Genomic DNA, 15,437 nt, shown 5'->3' with positions numbered 1-15,437 from the left:
GGTTTGATTCTCATGGGAATTACCTTGCAGAGCGTCAAATTCGCAGCATTTTTATGGAATATTCCGAAGTTTGCGTTTTCTACTATTTTCCGTTTGCATTTGAGTCATAGGGTTAATTACACCTCTCGTATTACTAGCAATCCCTATAATTAACTCCGTTCTGTGGGGGCTTAAACTGGAAGCGTGAACACCGGCACGCATCCTGTCTCTTTCGTCCTCTCTTCGTTTTCTCTCTTCGTACGTATGGGAGGAATCAGCGCACGCCCTGCGCGCTCTGTTCGTGCATACGATCAGCAGCGGCTTTTTCTCCGGCTTATTTAACGGGGTTAGACTTGATTCCCTGCCCATTCAGACTTCGCAATTGCCACCTGACCCTACTGAACAAAAACTGTCTCGCGTTCAAACTGCAGTACGTATGCAAGTTGCCTACAAAATAGACGCATACGAAATGTCATTTTTGCATACCTGCATACTTGCAGGGGTAATCACTGGTCATACGTTGAAGTATATGGCTATTTCTTCCGCACGAAAGATTGAGACCGCATTTACTAACCACAACATTTCATATTTTCATTTGACCGCTTGTTCGGATCATGGCGTGTCTGTGCGCGAGAGAGGGGTGCCATTCTGGTATAGTCTTTAGAGAGCTACTTTAGTCCAATACTCCACTTTGGTGGTGTTTAGATTGCGAAAATTTTTGGTAGAAGTGTCACGTCAAATGTTTGACCGGATATCGGAAGGGATTTTCGGACACGAATGAAAAAACGAATTTCACAGCTAGCCTAGAAACCGCGAGACGAATCTTTTGAGCCTAATTAATCCGTCATTAGCACATGTTGGTTATTGTAGCACTTATGGCTAATCATGGACTAATTAGGCTCAAAAGATTCGTCTCAAGATTCCTTCCATAACTGTGCAATTAGTTTTTTGGTTCATCTATATTTAATGCTTTATTTAAGTATTCAAAGTATCGATGTGATGGTTTTTGGAAAAAAAATTTGGGAGTAAACTTGGCCTTTGTTGTCCTAGCAATATATCGGGGCAATGGAAAACGCAAGTTTGACAAATTGCTTTCGTCTCAAAATGCTTCTACCACACTGGTACGACAAAACCAGATATATCCATTTGTGCATACACATACAGAGACTGATTTGCTATACTGGGATTCCTTTGAGTAAAACTAAAGGCTCCTGAACAGTTAAGTTGCCAGTTACATTCTCAAGTTAGCAAAACAGTCTGGTAAAAATCTTGAGTCCGATGGGGTTGGCACTTATATACACAAATGGGCAGTTCTGAACAGCTACGCACTAATATCATGTGATGTGAAGTTGGAGCGTTAAGCGATTCCATGTCATCTTTCCTCGCTTCTTATATCAGATGTAAAACTCAAAAAATCTTTTGTTGCTGCAGCTCTGAAAGAAGATAACGAGGACAAAAAAAACCTGGTTATAACTTGGAAAATAAATGATTTCTATGGTGTTAAAAATTTTGAAAATTAAAACTAAGTTCTCGAAGCATTTACTTTTACCTTCGTGCAATGGTGATGCCTTCTCTATCTACGAAACCAACCAAGAGTCCTCTATTCTGACGATTAACATGTTCTGAAACTACTGGAAGTTGATCCACTCCGTGAGAGTCCATAATCTTTTCAACAGTGATTAGCAGTGTCTGAGATGTCACTGGCAACATTTTACACTCAACAGCTCCACAAACATGAGATACCATAGGCTCCTGTAGTATGACTAGAAATGAGTAACTAACAGATAGAACTACAAGGCAACAAAATATATGTGCCAGCTAAAATACAGTTAGCATCTTCTGATTATGATTGCACCTCAGAAAACAAATAAGAAATCAACTTTATTTTTCTATGGAAATATTTAAAGAAAGCATGAAGCACAGAAACTTGAGAGACCAAGATTGGCCAAAGGATCTAAGATCCCAAGGGGCTAGCAAACTAAGATGTTTTGATATGACAAGGATGCATGTCCAGTTGAAGTTTGGTATACCCTAAATGTGCAATTAAGGTCAATTTGCAGAAGGGAAAAAAAAAGAAGGAAAAATGACAGCAACTCACCTCAATCTGTGCCCTGGTACCTTTTGCAGTTCTGCAGAAATCCTGGATATCATTGAGCGTTAGCAAGCCTACTAGAGAATTATTACTCTGAATTATCATGACAAACTGTTGCTTCTCCACAAGCATAAGGTTTAAGGCCTCAACTACTGGAGTTGTTGTTGAGACAGAAATATATTTAGTCTTCATTGCCTCTGCAACGGTAAGATTTTCCAGCATATTATCAAGCTTGGCATCATAGACACATAATGAGCTTTCAAGTTTACATAGTTCTGTAGTAGGCTCATCAGTATCCATTGTAGCTGCTTGTTGTGTTTGGGAGGGCACATTTTTTGCCTGTTTAAATTTACTTGATTTTGCCTCTGAGGAATCCAGCTTACCCCTATTGCTCCTAGAAAACCTTTGAGGAGAAGCAATCCAAGATGATAATCCAACAGCCCCAAGCAAAGGTACAACTATACGATAGTCCCGTGTAAGTTCAAACAGTAGGAGAACAGATGTCAGAGGCACCTTGCATACGCCAGCAAGTGTGGCTGCCATACCAACCTACAAAGACAGAACAAACATGCAAAGTAAGTTTTCTTTGCTTGATATTTTCCCCGGTAAAAAAATTACGCAAAAGAGAAGACTATCTCTGATAGACAAGTTACCAGGCCATATGCTTGAGGTGATGCCACATCTAGGAATGGGATATGGAACAGTGCTTCAGGGCCAGTAAATGTAAACTTCATGACCTTGCCATATGCCATGCCTGTAGCTGCACCAATAAAAAGGGATGGTGCATAGTAGCCTCCGACCAATCCAAAAGCCCTGCACAAAGATGTCGCCAATACTTTTACTCCAATGAGCTGAACCAATACAGCTGCCGAGAGTCCACTTGTGAATGGTCGTGATTCCAGCAAAATATCAACATTTTCAAAGCCCCAATATAAAACTTCAGGGTATACAAGGGCTAGAAGACCAACAATAAGGCCGCCTATGGCAGGAGATGCAGCCTTTGGTAATCCAGCGGTCGTTTGTAAACTTTCAACTATCTCCATAGAAAGTGCTGTACACCTAGATAGTGTAGTTGACACCAAGCCACAGAAGATGCCCAGCAAAAGATATAGAGGAAGTTCTGAGATTTATTAAGTCATGTAAATATCCTCATACTTTCAATCTCTGGAGCACAAGGAAAAAATATGTAAAACAAGGATGGATATGGCTAGGCTACCTCCAGGAGGTTTTAAGAGTTGTTTTACAACTAATAAATCAATCCTTATTAATGGCATAACTAATTGCTTTAGGAGGATCAGGTTAACAACAACACAATGCGTGGTTTTGAAACAATATGCAAACATCGAGATTTTTCAAGATTCCTACATTTGGCAGTGTCTTTTGATTCCTTTCCTTTTACTCAACTTTTAGGAGTTGGCTACAACATGTTTTATTTTGAAATCGTAAATTATTCAGGAGGTATTACACTTTTACAAGTTACAATAAGAACATGTCGAAAATACCAGTCAGTTACCCATTAAAAATTATGCATATACTAAATGAAAGTATTGCATGATATGTTCTATATGCATCACATTCAATACCGCTGGAAAAATCAGTTATAATAAAGTACCTGTTGGTGATCGGAAATCATATAATGGAACGGTAAAAGCAGGATCAGAACCAAGACCAATCTCTGAAACAACAGACGCTATCACTGCACTGAGTATCACCATAGGTGTCGAGTTGGAAAGGGATGAAGAATCCACAGAAGAAGAAGGCCACAAAACAGACTCCACAGCGAAAAAGCATCCAGCAACAGCAGCATTAAAACCTAAAATACAAGGCAATCACCTGAAATATAAGTACAATGTAATCAGAAATCAGAACGCATGGGGAAAATGTTTGCTTGGGCTGTTTGAAATGTAGGACTGTTTAGAGTATGTACTGTATTCGCAAAAGGTGAATGTCCTTTTTTATGCTGGGTCAACTTAGGTGAACTACTAACCTAGGAGCATACCAAAAAGTTCTACATACCGATTATTTGCATTAAGATGTGCAACTTCTGATACAAAAACTATTCAATGTGTGTAATTAACTAAAACATGATAGATTTATAGACCAATGTCAGAAGATAAAATATACAGAAAAATAATCTGCAGCGAGTGGAATTTTTCAAACTAAAAAAACATGATAGCAAGACTGACCTGATGCAATTCCAGCTGCTGATCCAGCTGCCACAAGAGAGAGTTTTTTCCCGCCTTCCAACTCAAGCACATTTCCAAATCCTTTGGCTATAGACGAACCAATCTCCACACTTGGTCCCTCAGGCCCCAACGAATTTCCAGTTCCAAGAGTAAAAGATGCTGCCACAGCTTTCAAGCAAGGCCTAACGGCACCCTTTATCTTAGACATGTTGTCATTTGAGTTGAATTCTATAGAACTTCTTAATGTGTTTAACATGCCAACTATAATGCCTCCTGTGACTGGAACGAGTATCACTCTCTGCCAAATATCACCAATGGGCTCCTCCCTTAGCCATGAAGCACCTCGTAATGGAATGCCATCCCAAAACAGATCACGTATTTCATGAACCTATGCCAAAAGATTACAAACTTCACATCTGAGTCTCCAACATGTACAAAAGTGATTCCTTTCAAGACTTTAATGCAGCTGAGATGCTGAAACTGTCAAAGTCTATCATTTATGCCTGACAGCTGAAACTCCAGTCTCCATTTTCAAGGGGCATCTAATGGCTCACAGATATTATACGCAATTATGCACTATGTTATCAATAGGAAATAATCAAGAAATGACATTTTCCTGAAGATGGGTAAGGACTGGACAAGCTAATTTGGCAAACACAACTTGAATCAAACCAACACAATGGATGAAGAATGCTCCAACTGGCCCGGAAAAAATGATTATGGGACTAGCTATTTCTTTTAGACTAAAGGCATGGATACATGAATTAGCACCTGTTTAGCTTATGAGTCAGGAATGCTACATGTGAGAAGAGCTTTAGAAGGGATTAAGATTTCAGAAGTGTATGTTGTAGTAATACTTCTTCGCAAGTTCGTCAGTATTGTTGTACCAATCCAATTCACTATCACCTTGCTCATTTTTTGCTTCACAAGAAAATCAAATAGCAGTTTCAATGTTCTCTTTTTTTCCCTGAAAGTTTCAATGTTCAATCAACTAGCGAATCACATCCAACTATCCAAACCGGTTTCTTTTGTGGAATACACATATCCAAACCGTAAAACTAGACGTGAGGATAAGTTACCGAGAGGTTGAAGAGGACGACCGAGACGCCAGTGATGAGGCCAACGAGGCAGGCAGAGAGCGTCACGAGGTCGCGGCCGGGCGCCGCCATCTCCTCCCAGGCCGCCTCCACCTGCTCACCACCCCGGTCCCCGTCCTCCTCGCTCATCGCGCCGCACCGGATGGTCCGAAGGCGCACGCCCCCGTCCCCGCCACCGCGGCGCCGGCCTGCTGGCCGCGCCACCAGGGCGCGGGCCGCACGGCGGCGGGAGAGATGGGGCGGGGACGGGGTCGAGGCGAGGAGCACACGCGCCGCGGGGGAGTGGGACACGGACGGCGGAGCCATGGATTCGGAGCTGCAGCTGCACTGCAGCCAGCTATCTCATCTCTAGCCTATTGCAGATTTGCAGCCAGGTTGAGCTCGATCAAGGCAAGGCGTCTCCTCTCCTGCGGATTTCCGGCCTTTTCCAGGTGGGGGATGCCGTTTTGTTTCCACCGTTTTACGCTGTGGCTATGAACGCCGCTACGTGTCTCCCGCCATATCGGCGGCGTTTGTTTTCGGCCTGTGGAAAAGAAGGAAACAAAGATGTGTTATCGTGCCAAAAGCCTATAACGGATGAACATACACATATGCGCCACCTTATATGCAATACTTTCAATAATTAAGTAGCTTTATATATAAATTTTTTTAGCTTTAATCATTATAGATACATCTTCTAAGATAATATTTTTGATGTAGTATAATTTTTTTATAAAATTAATCCTATACATATGAACCTAGAGTATAAAATGTTCGTTATGCAAATTTGTTTGCGTGGGTTAATGAAAGTATTGGTATTTGTCCATTGGACCCACCTGCTGGGATTGGCATTATTTTAAATGAAAATAATAGGTATTTCATTTTTTTATTCACATTCGACAAATTTTCTTGTTACACTAGAATGACATCTATTTTAAAGATTATACCCTTTCTGTTTTTTAGTTACATGCCATTTAACACAGTTGAGAAAAGTGGCCACCGATAAATCTAGAGTTCAGTAAGATTTAATAAAAACATAAGTGTGTCATGGTAGTATAAATGTATGCGTATGATATATATATAGTTTCATGAATAAATTCACATTTACTTAATTCTTTTGCCCTGAATTTTGCTTCATCACTTATATATCCTAAATATTTCTAAAATGACTACATTCTCTCCCATACTTATGTGCTGTTTGTATTACTTCATAAATCTAATGACAGAAGTTCTAATTCATCATAAAACCAAACGAGACATAATCAGATACTATCAAATTAGAAAAATAAAGTTTATATTTTTGATAAAATGTTAAAATTTATGATTAAATTTATACACTAGGTTCTACAGAAAATTAACCAGGCTTTTGCAATTTGGTTATAAATTTTGGTGAAAATATTTTATGAAAAAATTAATTAATTATTCCATCCCCTTTGTTCTTACAAATGAATTTGTTCTCACTGCATATTTATTCAAAAACTCATTTCATATTCGATGCAAAGTTTGATTATTTTAAAAATTTTAATGAAATTGCCTTCCAATTTTTTAAAAAATTAAAATCGCATATCAGTGTGTCCCTTACTGTTTTTATTTCCTACATGGAACATTTCCAACTTTTGTTAATATATGACAAGGGCAATAAAATCAATTATAACGGTTAGCTAATGGTCAACTAACGAGAGTTTTTTATCATCCTTGAAAAGTATCTCAAGATACCAAGAATTTTATGTACGAATTTTTGGTACCTTAACAAACATAATACGTATATAATTAAATGACTCAAATAAAGGCTCATAGTTATATAAGGGATTGAGTAAATCTTAGGAACATAAAAGGGATCATGTAAAATTTCAATGGCAAATGAAGAACTGACTCTAGATCAATTGGTCGCATTACTAGTGTTATAAGGGCATGTTAGATATAGATTCTCATCCTAAATTCTCCAGAGAATCATAGAAATCGCATCCAAATGGAGAAAATCATTTCAGATTCACAGAGGAATCACCAGGAACTTTTCCACGTTTGTACACGTGATGAGAGAATAAAAAAAACAGCTTCAAATTTGAATCCAAAGAACCAAATAGGAAAGAAATATTAAAATTTTAATACTACTATCTTCAACACATTGTTTATCTTTGAAATTGTGACAACTTATAATAAAAGAAGAGTTCGTATTGGTTACAAGAGGCCAATTATTAATTTTAAGATTTAGAATTAAACTACTCAAACACTAAAACGACAGATATGAATATCACATTAATAAAAATTATAGAATTATTACTCCTATTTTTTTTGGTTAGACGTTGGTTAGTTCATGCATATGGAGGGAGTATTAAATTAGTGCCCATGCTATTTCCAACTTTCTGATCTTTTTGTAATGGATTTTCCATACGATCTACTATACAATTCATCAAATCAATATCCAAATATTTCTGGTTAATGTGGAAAATCATTTTAAATATCTAGTTAGTATCTTAGTATGTTTATAGATAACTCTACAAACATATCAAAGGTGATCTACCGAACTGATTAATTGATTATAACTATTTAACCACAAACGGACATGCTCTTAACTGCTTTTGCTTGAAAACCTATACGAGATGAGCTCAGATCATGCAGTTAGATGTTGCGAGTTGAAGAAACTGAGTGAGATTCTTCTTTTCACTGCTATTGTTGTTGCCCCTATTCTGGACAAGAACCTCTAAATTAAACAAAATACTTCTAACAGAAACTTTACGTGCTCCCTCCAATCCTCTTGCGCTGTTTTTGTTAGTGTCTTTTAGAGCAAAACCCAAACAGCTCACGTGTATATATATATATATATATATGATCATTTGGATGACCATCCAAAAAAGATTCTCGATCCATATTACCCTCTACTCCAAGATCATACATAATATATCATCCATATTTATTTATTAATATTTTGTAACCACCTACTATTATGTTGATATTGTTCTCTCCTATTGTGATTGGATGTTGAAATATGTATGGAGGAGAGAGAACATTCAAATTTAGATGATATTTCTCTAATTTAGATGGTCATCTATTTTTATATAATTAGATGTATGATCTGTTAGAAGTCTGTTCTTCTCTTCGTATCATCTATTTTTAATATAGATGATAAGATACATGACTGTTAGATTTGCTCCTACCCGGCAGCCTTCAGCTACAGCGTTCGAGAAGAGAGTTGTTCAACAAATTAGTTATTATGTCGCTAATGTTGCCCAATGCCAGTCACGTTGTGGTCCAAAGCAAAACCGACTTAATTATCATGTCCTATCAGCTGACAAAAATTAATGAAGCGGTTAGTGTGATGCAAACAAAACAGACCACTTGACATGTGTTCAGGATTAAAATATAATATGTCGGAAGATATTTGGTGTGATAGAGTTTCCTTAAAGGGTCTTTTCCTAAATCTCATGTAGTCAATAACCAACGGAGGTGTATGGAACTTAAGTTTAATTTAGTGAAAAGAAATTACAGCTGATAATGTTTAGAGTTCTGAAGATTTGAGGATTAAGGAGGTAGAGTTGAATACCAGAAAGAGTTTTTGTCTAGCCACATGAGAAGGGATGTAGCTTGACTAGCTTCACTGTTAGATCGTTGCATAAAATTTTGAGTTGTGTGTGTGTCGTTGACATCTCTTGGAAAGGACGCCGTTGACATTAAAATGGAGGCAATTGAGGGCACGGTAAAGACATTTATTAGACGTAATCTCTCTATCATCTTATAAACAAATATGATAGGTATGGAGCAAAGAGAAGGGAGGAATGAAAAATGTTAATGTTACGCGTGATAACGACTTAGAGTTAGCTTTTACTATTTATTATAGGAACATTTGTTGCATGGGGCAGATAAAAAAATAAGATAATAAAAAAATTATGTATCGATTAACATAACATATATGACTCTATCTTTATATATATCCTTATAAGATAGATTTTTATTGTCAGTGTGAACTAGATAAAAGTTGGTCCTAAGTTCTAACTTTGAACGCAGCCAGGAAGTACGAGATACAAATACTTTACATTCATGGTTAATAGATAGTGCTTACTTTATGCCCACTCCATCCCACAATACAAATGTTTTCTTAGTTCAAATTTGAACTAGGAAGGTAGTAGTATTACGGGACAAAAGGGTATTATGGTTTAGTAGATTGAAATTACTCATATGTTATATTTAGGGCCTTGTTTTTAGTTTCGCCTTGGGTCACCGAAATCTTAGAACCGACCACGTAGACGATACACACATGTTGGGTTTGTTTAAGGAGCTTTTGGTGGCTCAGTTTCTTTCTAAGCTCTCTCGCTCTCAAAACAATCTAAATTACCATTTAGATCCTGAGAATTAGAAGACTGTAGTTAGAAAACTCAACTTTTCAAGTGTCAAAAAAGATGACTTCTCACCGAGTGTTTATTAGAATTTTAAGTTACTCAAACATAGCCATTGTATATGTATATTTGCTTGGTGACAAAATTTAGGGGGTTCACAGAGCGGATTCGGACGAATAATGGTCGTACCATATCCTAAACTATAATTTTAAGAAGATCCAGATACTTGCGGACGCGAATTGTTGTAGATGTCGGAAATGGCGTGGAGTCGGTGCGGAGACGGCTCAGAAACGGATTATTGCTATCCAATGTGATATGTGCATGCAATCAATACATTGTGATTCAATATTGGATGAAAAATACTTGGGCTATTAATGGGCTTTTGATTGACTGTTCTATGGGCTAAAAAACTCGGGTTATTTGATAAAATGACTATCGGATAACCCAATAAGAAAATCGGATAATCCACATCTACCGGGTATTAACAATATCATATCCGTATCCAAATCGACAACTCATTATCCGAATCCAACTTCGTATCTACCTGATAGTTCTAAACCCTACCGCGTCCTCAATTCGAGCGGATTAGGATCAGATTGGATACTATCCAATCCGTTAACACCCCTAACAGAATTTACATGGTGTGTTATAATATAGGGACCGAAAGAAATTCCATGATATACATGGGAAGAATATGAATTCGCGGAAGGTGGCCGTTGTGGTCGAAACTTTTGACATGTTGCCACAACTGCAACCTAAGTGGCTGCTAGGGTTTATCTAGATTCATCTTCTACAAAGTACACTCCCTCCGTTCCATATTATAAGACTTATTGTGTTTGTCTAAATTTATCCATGTATCTAGTTTTGTATAATTGTCACACATATGAATCTAGCCAAAACCATAAGTCTTATAATATGGAACATAGATAATATATATGTAATTTCTTGTACATTTCTTTCACGGAAAGATAGAAACTAGCACGAGGAAAGCCGAGGCATCATAAACTAGCGTGAGGCGTTGCTGTCTAAGATTGAGGGCGTTGTACTGATAATCTGAGACCAATAGACATGTTAATGAAGTGAACTTTTGTGGATCCTTGATTCCTTGTGGCTGCTTAGTGGAATAATGTTTGATGTTTCTGAATCAGAGTTATGGGTTAAGATCGTTTCACTTTTTTTAAAAAAATAAATGGACTTATTTATTATGGGTAAAAGTTTTATATATGTGTCTACATTGATTAAAAAAATATTATAAATAAATTATAATTTAAAAACCATAAAATCAATTTCAAATTAAATTTTAAATTTAAATTTTGACTAGTTGCAAAAGCGATGGGAATCATGCATTCATATCGTGGCTGTAATTGAAAACCGATAGTAACGTTGTTTCTTTTTCTTCTTCTATAAAGGACGCTGTCTAGCAAAAGGGTATATAGTTTAGTAGTTATAAAAATGTTAATAACATTTAAGATCCTAGATTCGACTTCTGGTCTAATTTTTCGGGAGGAAAAGCCGAATGAAAAAAAAATAGTGCCGACTGAACACCGGAGGAAGAAGACCAGCAAGTCGTAATAATTAATGATTTGTGGCGGGTATGCGACGAGCAAACGGCGGCAGAGCGGTACGGCGCCCACGGAATCGATTAGCCCGTGCAAATCGAGCGGTCGTCGTCCACTCGTGCTATCGAGACGGCCGGTCCGGTATGGCGGGCGGCCATGCCCATGAGGCCACATCAGATAAGCGCAGATGCATATCTCGACAGCGACGGCGGACGGCCTATTAATTCGTGAAACCGTATGATTTTCATCCTACCGCATACCATACTACGCGTGTAATAATGGATTGAGTTACAGTGTTACAGGTGTGAGGATCTATTTGCAATCACCAATGGTTCTAGCTAGTTTGGGTTTTCACTGTTATGCGTATGAATGGCATTGTACGGGTAAAAACGGCGGAGACGGTGGTCATAGACGAACTCCGGCGAGGTTATGGTGTAGCTGGTGACGATTTCCGTCACTTACCGTGTTCCCTCTAGATCGGCTAGGGTTTTATGGACTGTAGTTACGACGACGACAAATCTCGTGATGTGTGCCATGCCGGCCTTAACCCCTATTTATGTTGCGCAGTGTGATAGGAATCCACCAGCTTATTAGACTGAATGCTCTCGATCAGGACGTGATCAAGATCATTTTAGCTGTTGGGCTAAAATGTTAGAGATATCTAACAACTGGAAGAAAATTCGTCCCACGCGTATGATGTTGAGTCGTCACTAGATAATTTGCCGTTGATTTCGACAAAGGCTATGTGCTTCTAGAACAAAGTAGTGGCTCTCGTCTTCCCGACAGCGATGCCCAGAGCGGAGATAGGATTAGGATCGTCAAGGACACGATCAAGCAGCGGGCGGCTCTGAAAACCGGACGTTTTGCTGCGTTAGATCGCGCGCGCCAACCAAGTGGTGCGGTTCGATCACCTGCCACTGTCGCCGCCCATGGCCGGAGAATTCCGCGCCACTTGAAAAATATCTATTTCCCGGTACTGATAGCTCTCGACTCGCGACGTCTCTTCTCTTAGCCACATGACGGGACAATCAAGACACAGCCCCGGCTAATGGCGAATTGGCGATGATCTTATCTGATTCGACGAGTCGTTCTAATTTCTCTCCACTGGCCCCATCCGTGCGGCGTTTGGCAGCATCGGCTGGAAATGGCGCATCCGAACTAATTATTGCGAAGTCGACTTTTTTTTTTCTTTTTGGAGATCGCAAATTGGCGCAGCGCGACGCCGCAACGGACGCCGATGGCTTCTGTTCAGGAGCGCCGGCGCAAGGAGCCAAGGATAGGCCTTGCCGTCGCGGTCGGGGGGTGACCGTGTCGTGCGCTGCACTGACCAAGTCGCGCAGCCGCTGACGTTTTGTTGTGTCGGCTGCTCCACCCGTTCGTGTAACTGCAAGGTGGGGGATCCCCCTCCGGTGATCCGGTCCCATTGATCATTGACCACTGTGGCTGGTTGCCCACACTGGTCGTGTCCTTTTAAGCGCCGGCGCTTCCGTGTTTGGCTCGCCATATCAGAGCTCGAGGTTGGAGATCGCTGGAAGAGGGAGCGAGAGGAGTTTTCTTTTGTCGGTTGCGGGTGATCGTCTCGAAGTTGAGAAGCTATGGTGTCGTTGGAGATGGGGGTGCGAGTTTGGGGTCGCGAGATGAAGCACAGGCGGCACGAGGAAGTGGGGGGTGAGGTCGCGGGAGACGGCGTGGCGTCGCTCGCTGCGATGGACCTGTACGGCGACGTGCTTGAGTCGGTGGTGGAGCGCGTGCCGGCGGCCGACCTCGCCGCCACGGCGCGGGTGTCGCGGGAGTGGCTCCGCGCGGTGCGCGCGGCGCTGCGGCGGCGCCCGCGGCGGCTGCCCTGGCTCGTGGTCCACCTCCAGGGCAGGCGGAGGCGCACCGCGGCGTACGACCCGCACTCCGGCGCCTGGGTCACCGTGCCGGCCGCGCGGCACGACACGCCGTCGCACGTCCGCCTGGTGCAGGGCGCGGGCGGTGACCGCGTCTGCGCGCTCTCCCTCTCCGGGCTCGCCGTGGCAGGGGATCCCCTCGGGAAAGACCAAGACGCGTGCGTCGCGCTGAAGGCCCCCGGCGTGTGGCGCGTCGATCCGGTGTTCGCCGCGGTGGGGGACCGCGTGGTCGCCCTGGGTGGCGCGTGCCATCTGGCGCTGGCCGAGGGCGAGGACGCCTCGGTGGTGGAGGTCCACGAGAGCGGCAGCTGGACGGCCTGTGGCCCGATGCCCGCCGCTCTCCGGGAGTCCGCGGCGGCGACGTGGCTCTCGGCGGCCGCGACGGATCAGAGAGTGTACCTCACGGACCGAACCACCGGATGGGCAAGCTGGTTCGATCCGGCGAAGCTGCAGTGGGGACCGACCTGTCGCCTTCGCCCCGACGCCGCCGTCTCCACGTGGGGCCTCGCCCCTGGTCGCGCCGGCGCCGAGCGACTCGTCCTGTTCGGAGCGAAGCGTGGAACCGAGCAAGCAAAGGGCAGAGTCGTCATCCAAGCATGGGAGGTGGACGGCGACGCCCTCGCGCTGTCCCGTGGCGCGGCGCACGACACGATGCCGAGCGACATGTCCGAGAGGCTGTTCCCCCGCGACGAGGACGAGGAGGACGAAGAGGAGATGTCACCGTCGATCGGGGTGTGCGGGAACGCCGCCGGGGGGTACGTGTACAATGCGGCCGACCCGGCGGCCGGCGCCGTGCTCTACGAGCTACGCGACGGGGAAGGCAGCGCCGTGGAGCGGTGGGAGTGGGTGCCGTGCGCGCCGGCGGTCGAGGCCGAGCCGCTGGGGCGCGTCATCCTCGCGTGTTCGCCGGTCGGGCTGGACGAGCTCGCGCGGGACCGGCTGGCCGCATGTGCTGTTGCTAACTGACTTGAACAGTCGAATGCAAGTTGAGCGCAAAAGTTGCTTTTGTAAATAAATGCCTTTCATTGTGAAAATTGCATGCGTTGCTTTACTCCAAAGTTTGCCGCGTTTCACATACTTCCGTCGATTCGTCGCACATCTTTGCGTTTCTTTTCTCCTCCCGGCCTCGTGCCATTGAGTCCATGCCAAGGCTGATGGTTGTTCCTTTTTGTAACTTTATTTAAGCAGAGGGTAAAGTACTGAAGTGACCTATCCACTGTTTTCTTACTTTTTTTTTTTGCAGTACTACTTCTTTTATGTGGCGCGCACTAAAATATTTTGGCCTCATTCCAGAAAACATATGTCCTAATTTTATAGTGCAAGCATATCTTGGCAGTAGCGACCAGCCACTAGGTGAAAATGATTATATATCGACAGCGTTGGAGAGTAGATTAAGACGTATACTAACTCCTTTTTATTTGACTGCTATTTCAGATATATTAATGTGGGAAGCATTGCTCAGATTTTGACCAGTGTTTTCTATCTACTTAAAAAAGGAATGGCAAGATCCACGAAACAGGAATCAATTTCCATGTGGGGGCTCGATGGTCATGCAAAGTGAAGTACCACTTTTATTATTTTGTTTGTCATCGTTCTGAAACAAAAGAAAATTTTGTTTATAGAGACTTCACGTCGCGTGTTGTACTCTATAACGCTACACTTAAAACAGAATTTGTATACTACCTTATATTTCTGGGGCCCCTTTTAATCACAGGAATGGAAAAGCAGAGTAATAAGGAAAACATATTCTGACAGGAATATAGATGTAAAACAGACGATTGCAAAATAAAAAACGTAGTAATGGCCGTTTGATTGGACCACGGAAAAAACACATGAATTTGATGAGAGATATAAACTCAAAGGATTTTTCCCATGAGGGTCAACCTCTTACTAAATTTCCTCCAAAACTTATATAGGAAGATGCATTCTATAGGAGTTTTATAGGGTTCATTCCTTTGATTCAAAGGATCTTGTAGAAAAATTCCTATAAGAATAAAATCCTATAAATTCCTATTTATATTACTGATTTTTAGATCTACGTTTGACTATTTTATTAATAAATAAATAATTATTAACTATTTTATTGTGATTTGTTTTATTGTTAAAGCTATTTAAATATGACATATAATTTTGCATATTTAAAAAAAATAAATAATACAAATGGCTAAACTTATATCAGAAGTGGGTTTTGTCAAATAAAGAAGATGAGGGTAGAAAACATCAACACCAAATAACTGTTCAATACGTGAGCTATCAATATGCCTGCACAATACGACTAATGGCAAATAAATCTGCAATAAGATAGATATATATTGGAAACAA

The 15,437-nt window shown here is 41.6% G+C and overlaps 2 protein-coding genes across 2 annotated transcripts; one reads left to right on the top strand and one right to left on the bottom strand.

Annotated features, from left to right (window-relative positions):
- Window positions 1-1,010: 1,010 nt before the first annotated feature.
- LOC102712322 (chloride channel protein CLC-e) lies at window positions 1,011-5,779 on the bottom strand. Its single transcript, XM_006646188.3, has 7 exons — window positions 5,337-5,779; window positions 4,258-4,645; window positions 3,684-3,884; window positions 2,725-3,191; window positions 2,078-2,620; window positions 1,529-1,731; window positions 1,011-1,412 (listed from the first exon to the last, which is right to left on the bottom strand). The coding sequence occupies exons 1-7, from the start codon at window positions 5,658-5,660 to the stop codon at window positions 1,352-1,354; spliced, it is 2,187 nt and encodes a 728-aa protein (XP_006646251.2). The 5' UTR covers window positions 5,661-5,779; the 3' UTR covers window positions 1,011-1,351.
- A 6,932-nt stretch (window positions 5,780-12,711) lies between these two features.
- Window positions 12,712-14,811, top strand: LOC102712045 (F-box/kelch-repeat protein At1g23390-like). The gene has a single exon (XM_040526689.1). It carries the CDS (start codon window positions 12,819-12,821, stop codon window positions 14,079-14,081), a length of 1,263 nt encoding a protein of 420 aa, XP_040382623.1. The 5' UTR covers window positions 12,712-12,818; the 3' UTR covers window positions 14,082-14,811.
- Window positions 14,812-15,437: the final 626 nt, after the last annotated feature.

The sequence above is a fragment of the Oryza brachyantha genome, chromosome 1, assembly GCF_000231095.2.
Source record: "Oryza brachyantha chromosome 1, ObraRS2, whole genome shotgun sequence".
In the NCBI taxonomy this organism is placed as follows: Eukaryota; Viridiplantae; Streptophyta; class Magnoliopsida; order Poales; family Poaceae; genus Oryza; species Oryza brachyantha.
This window is presented reverse-complemented; position numbering and strand designations above follow the sequence as displayed.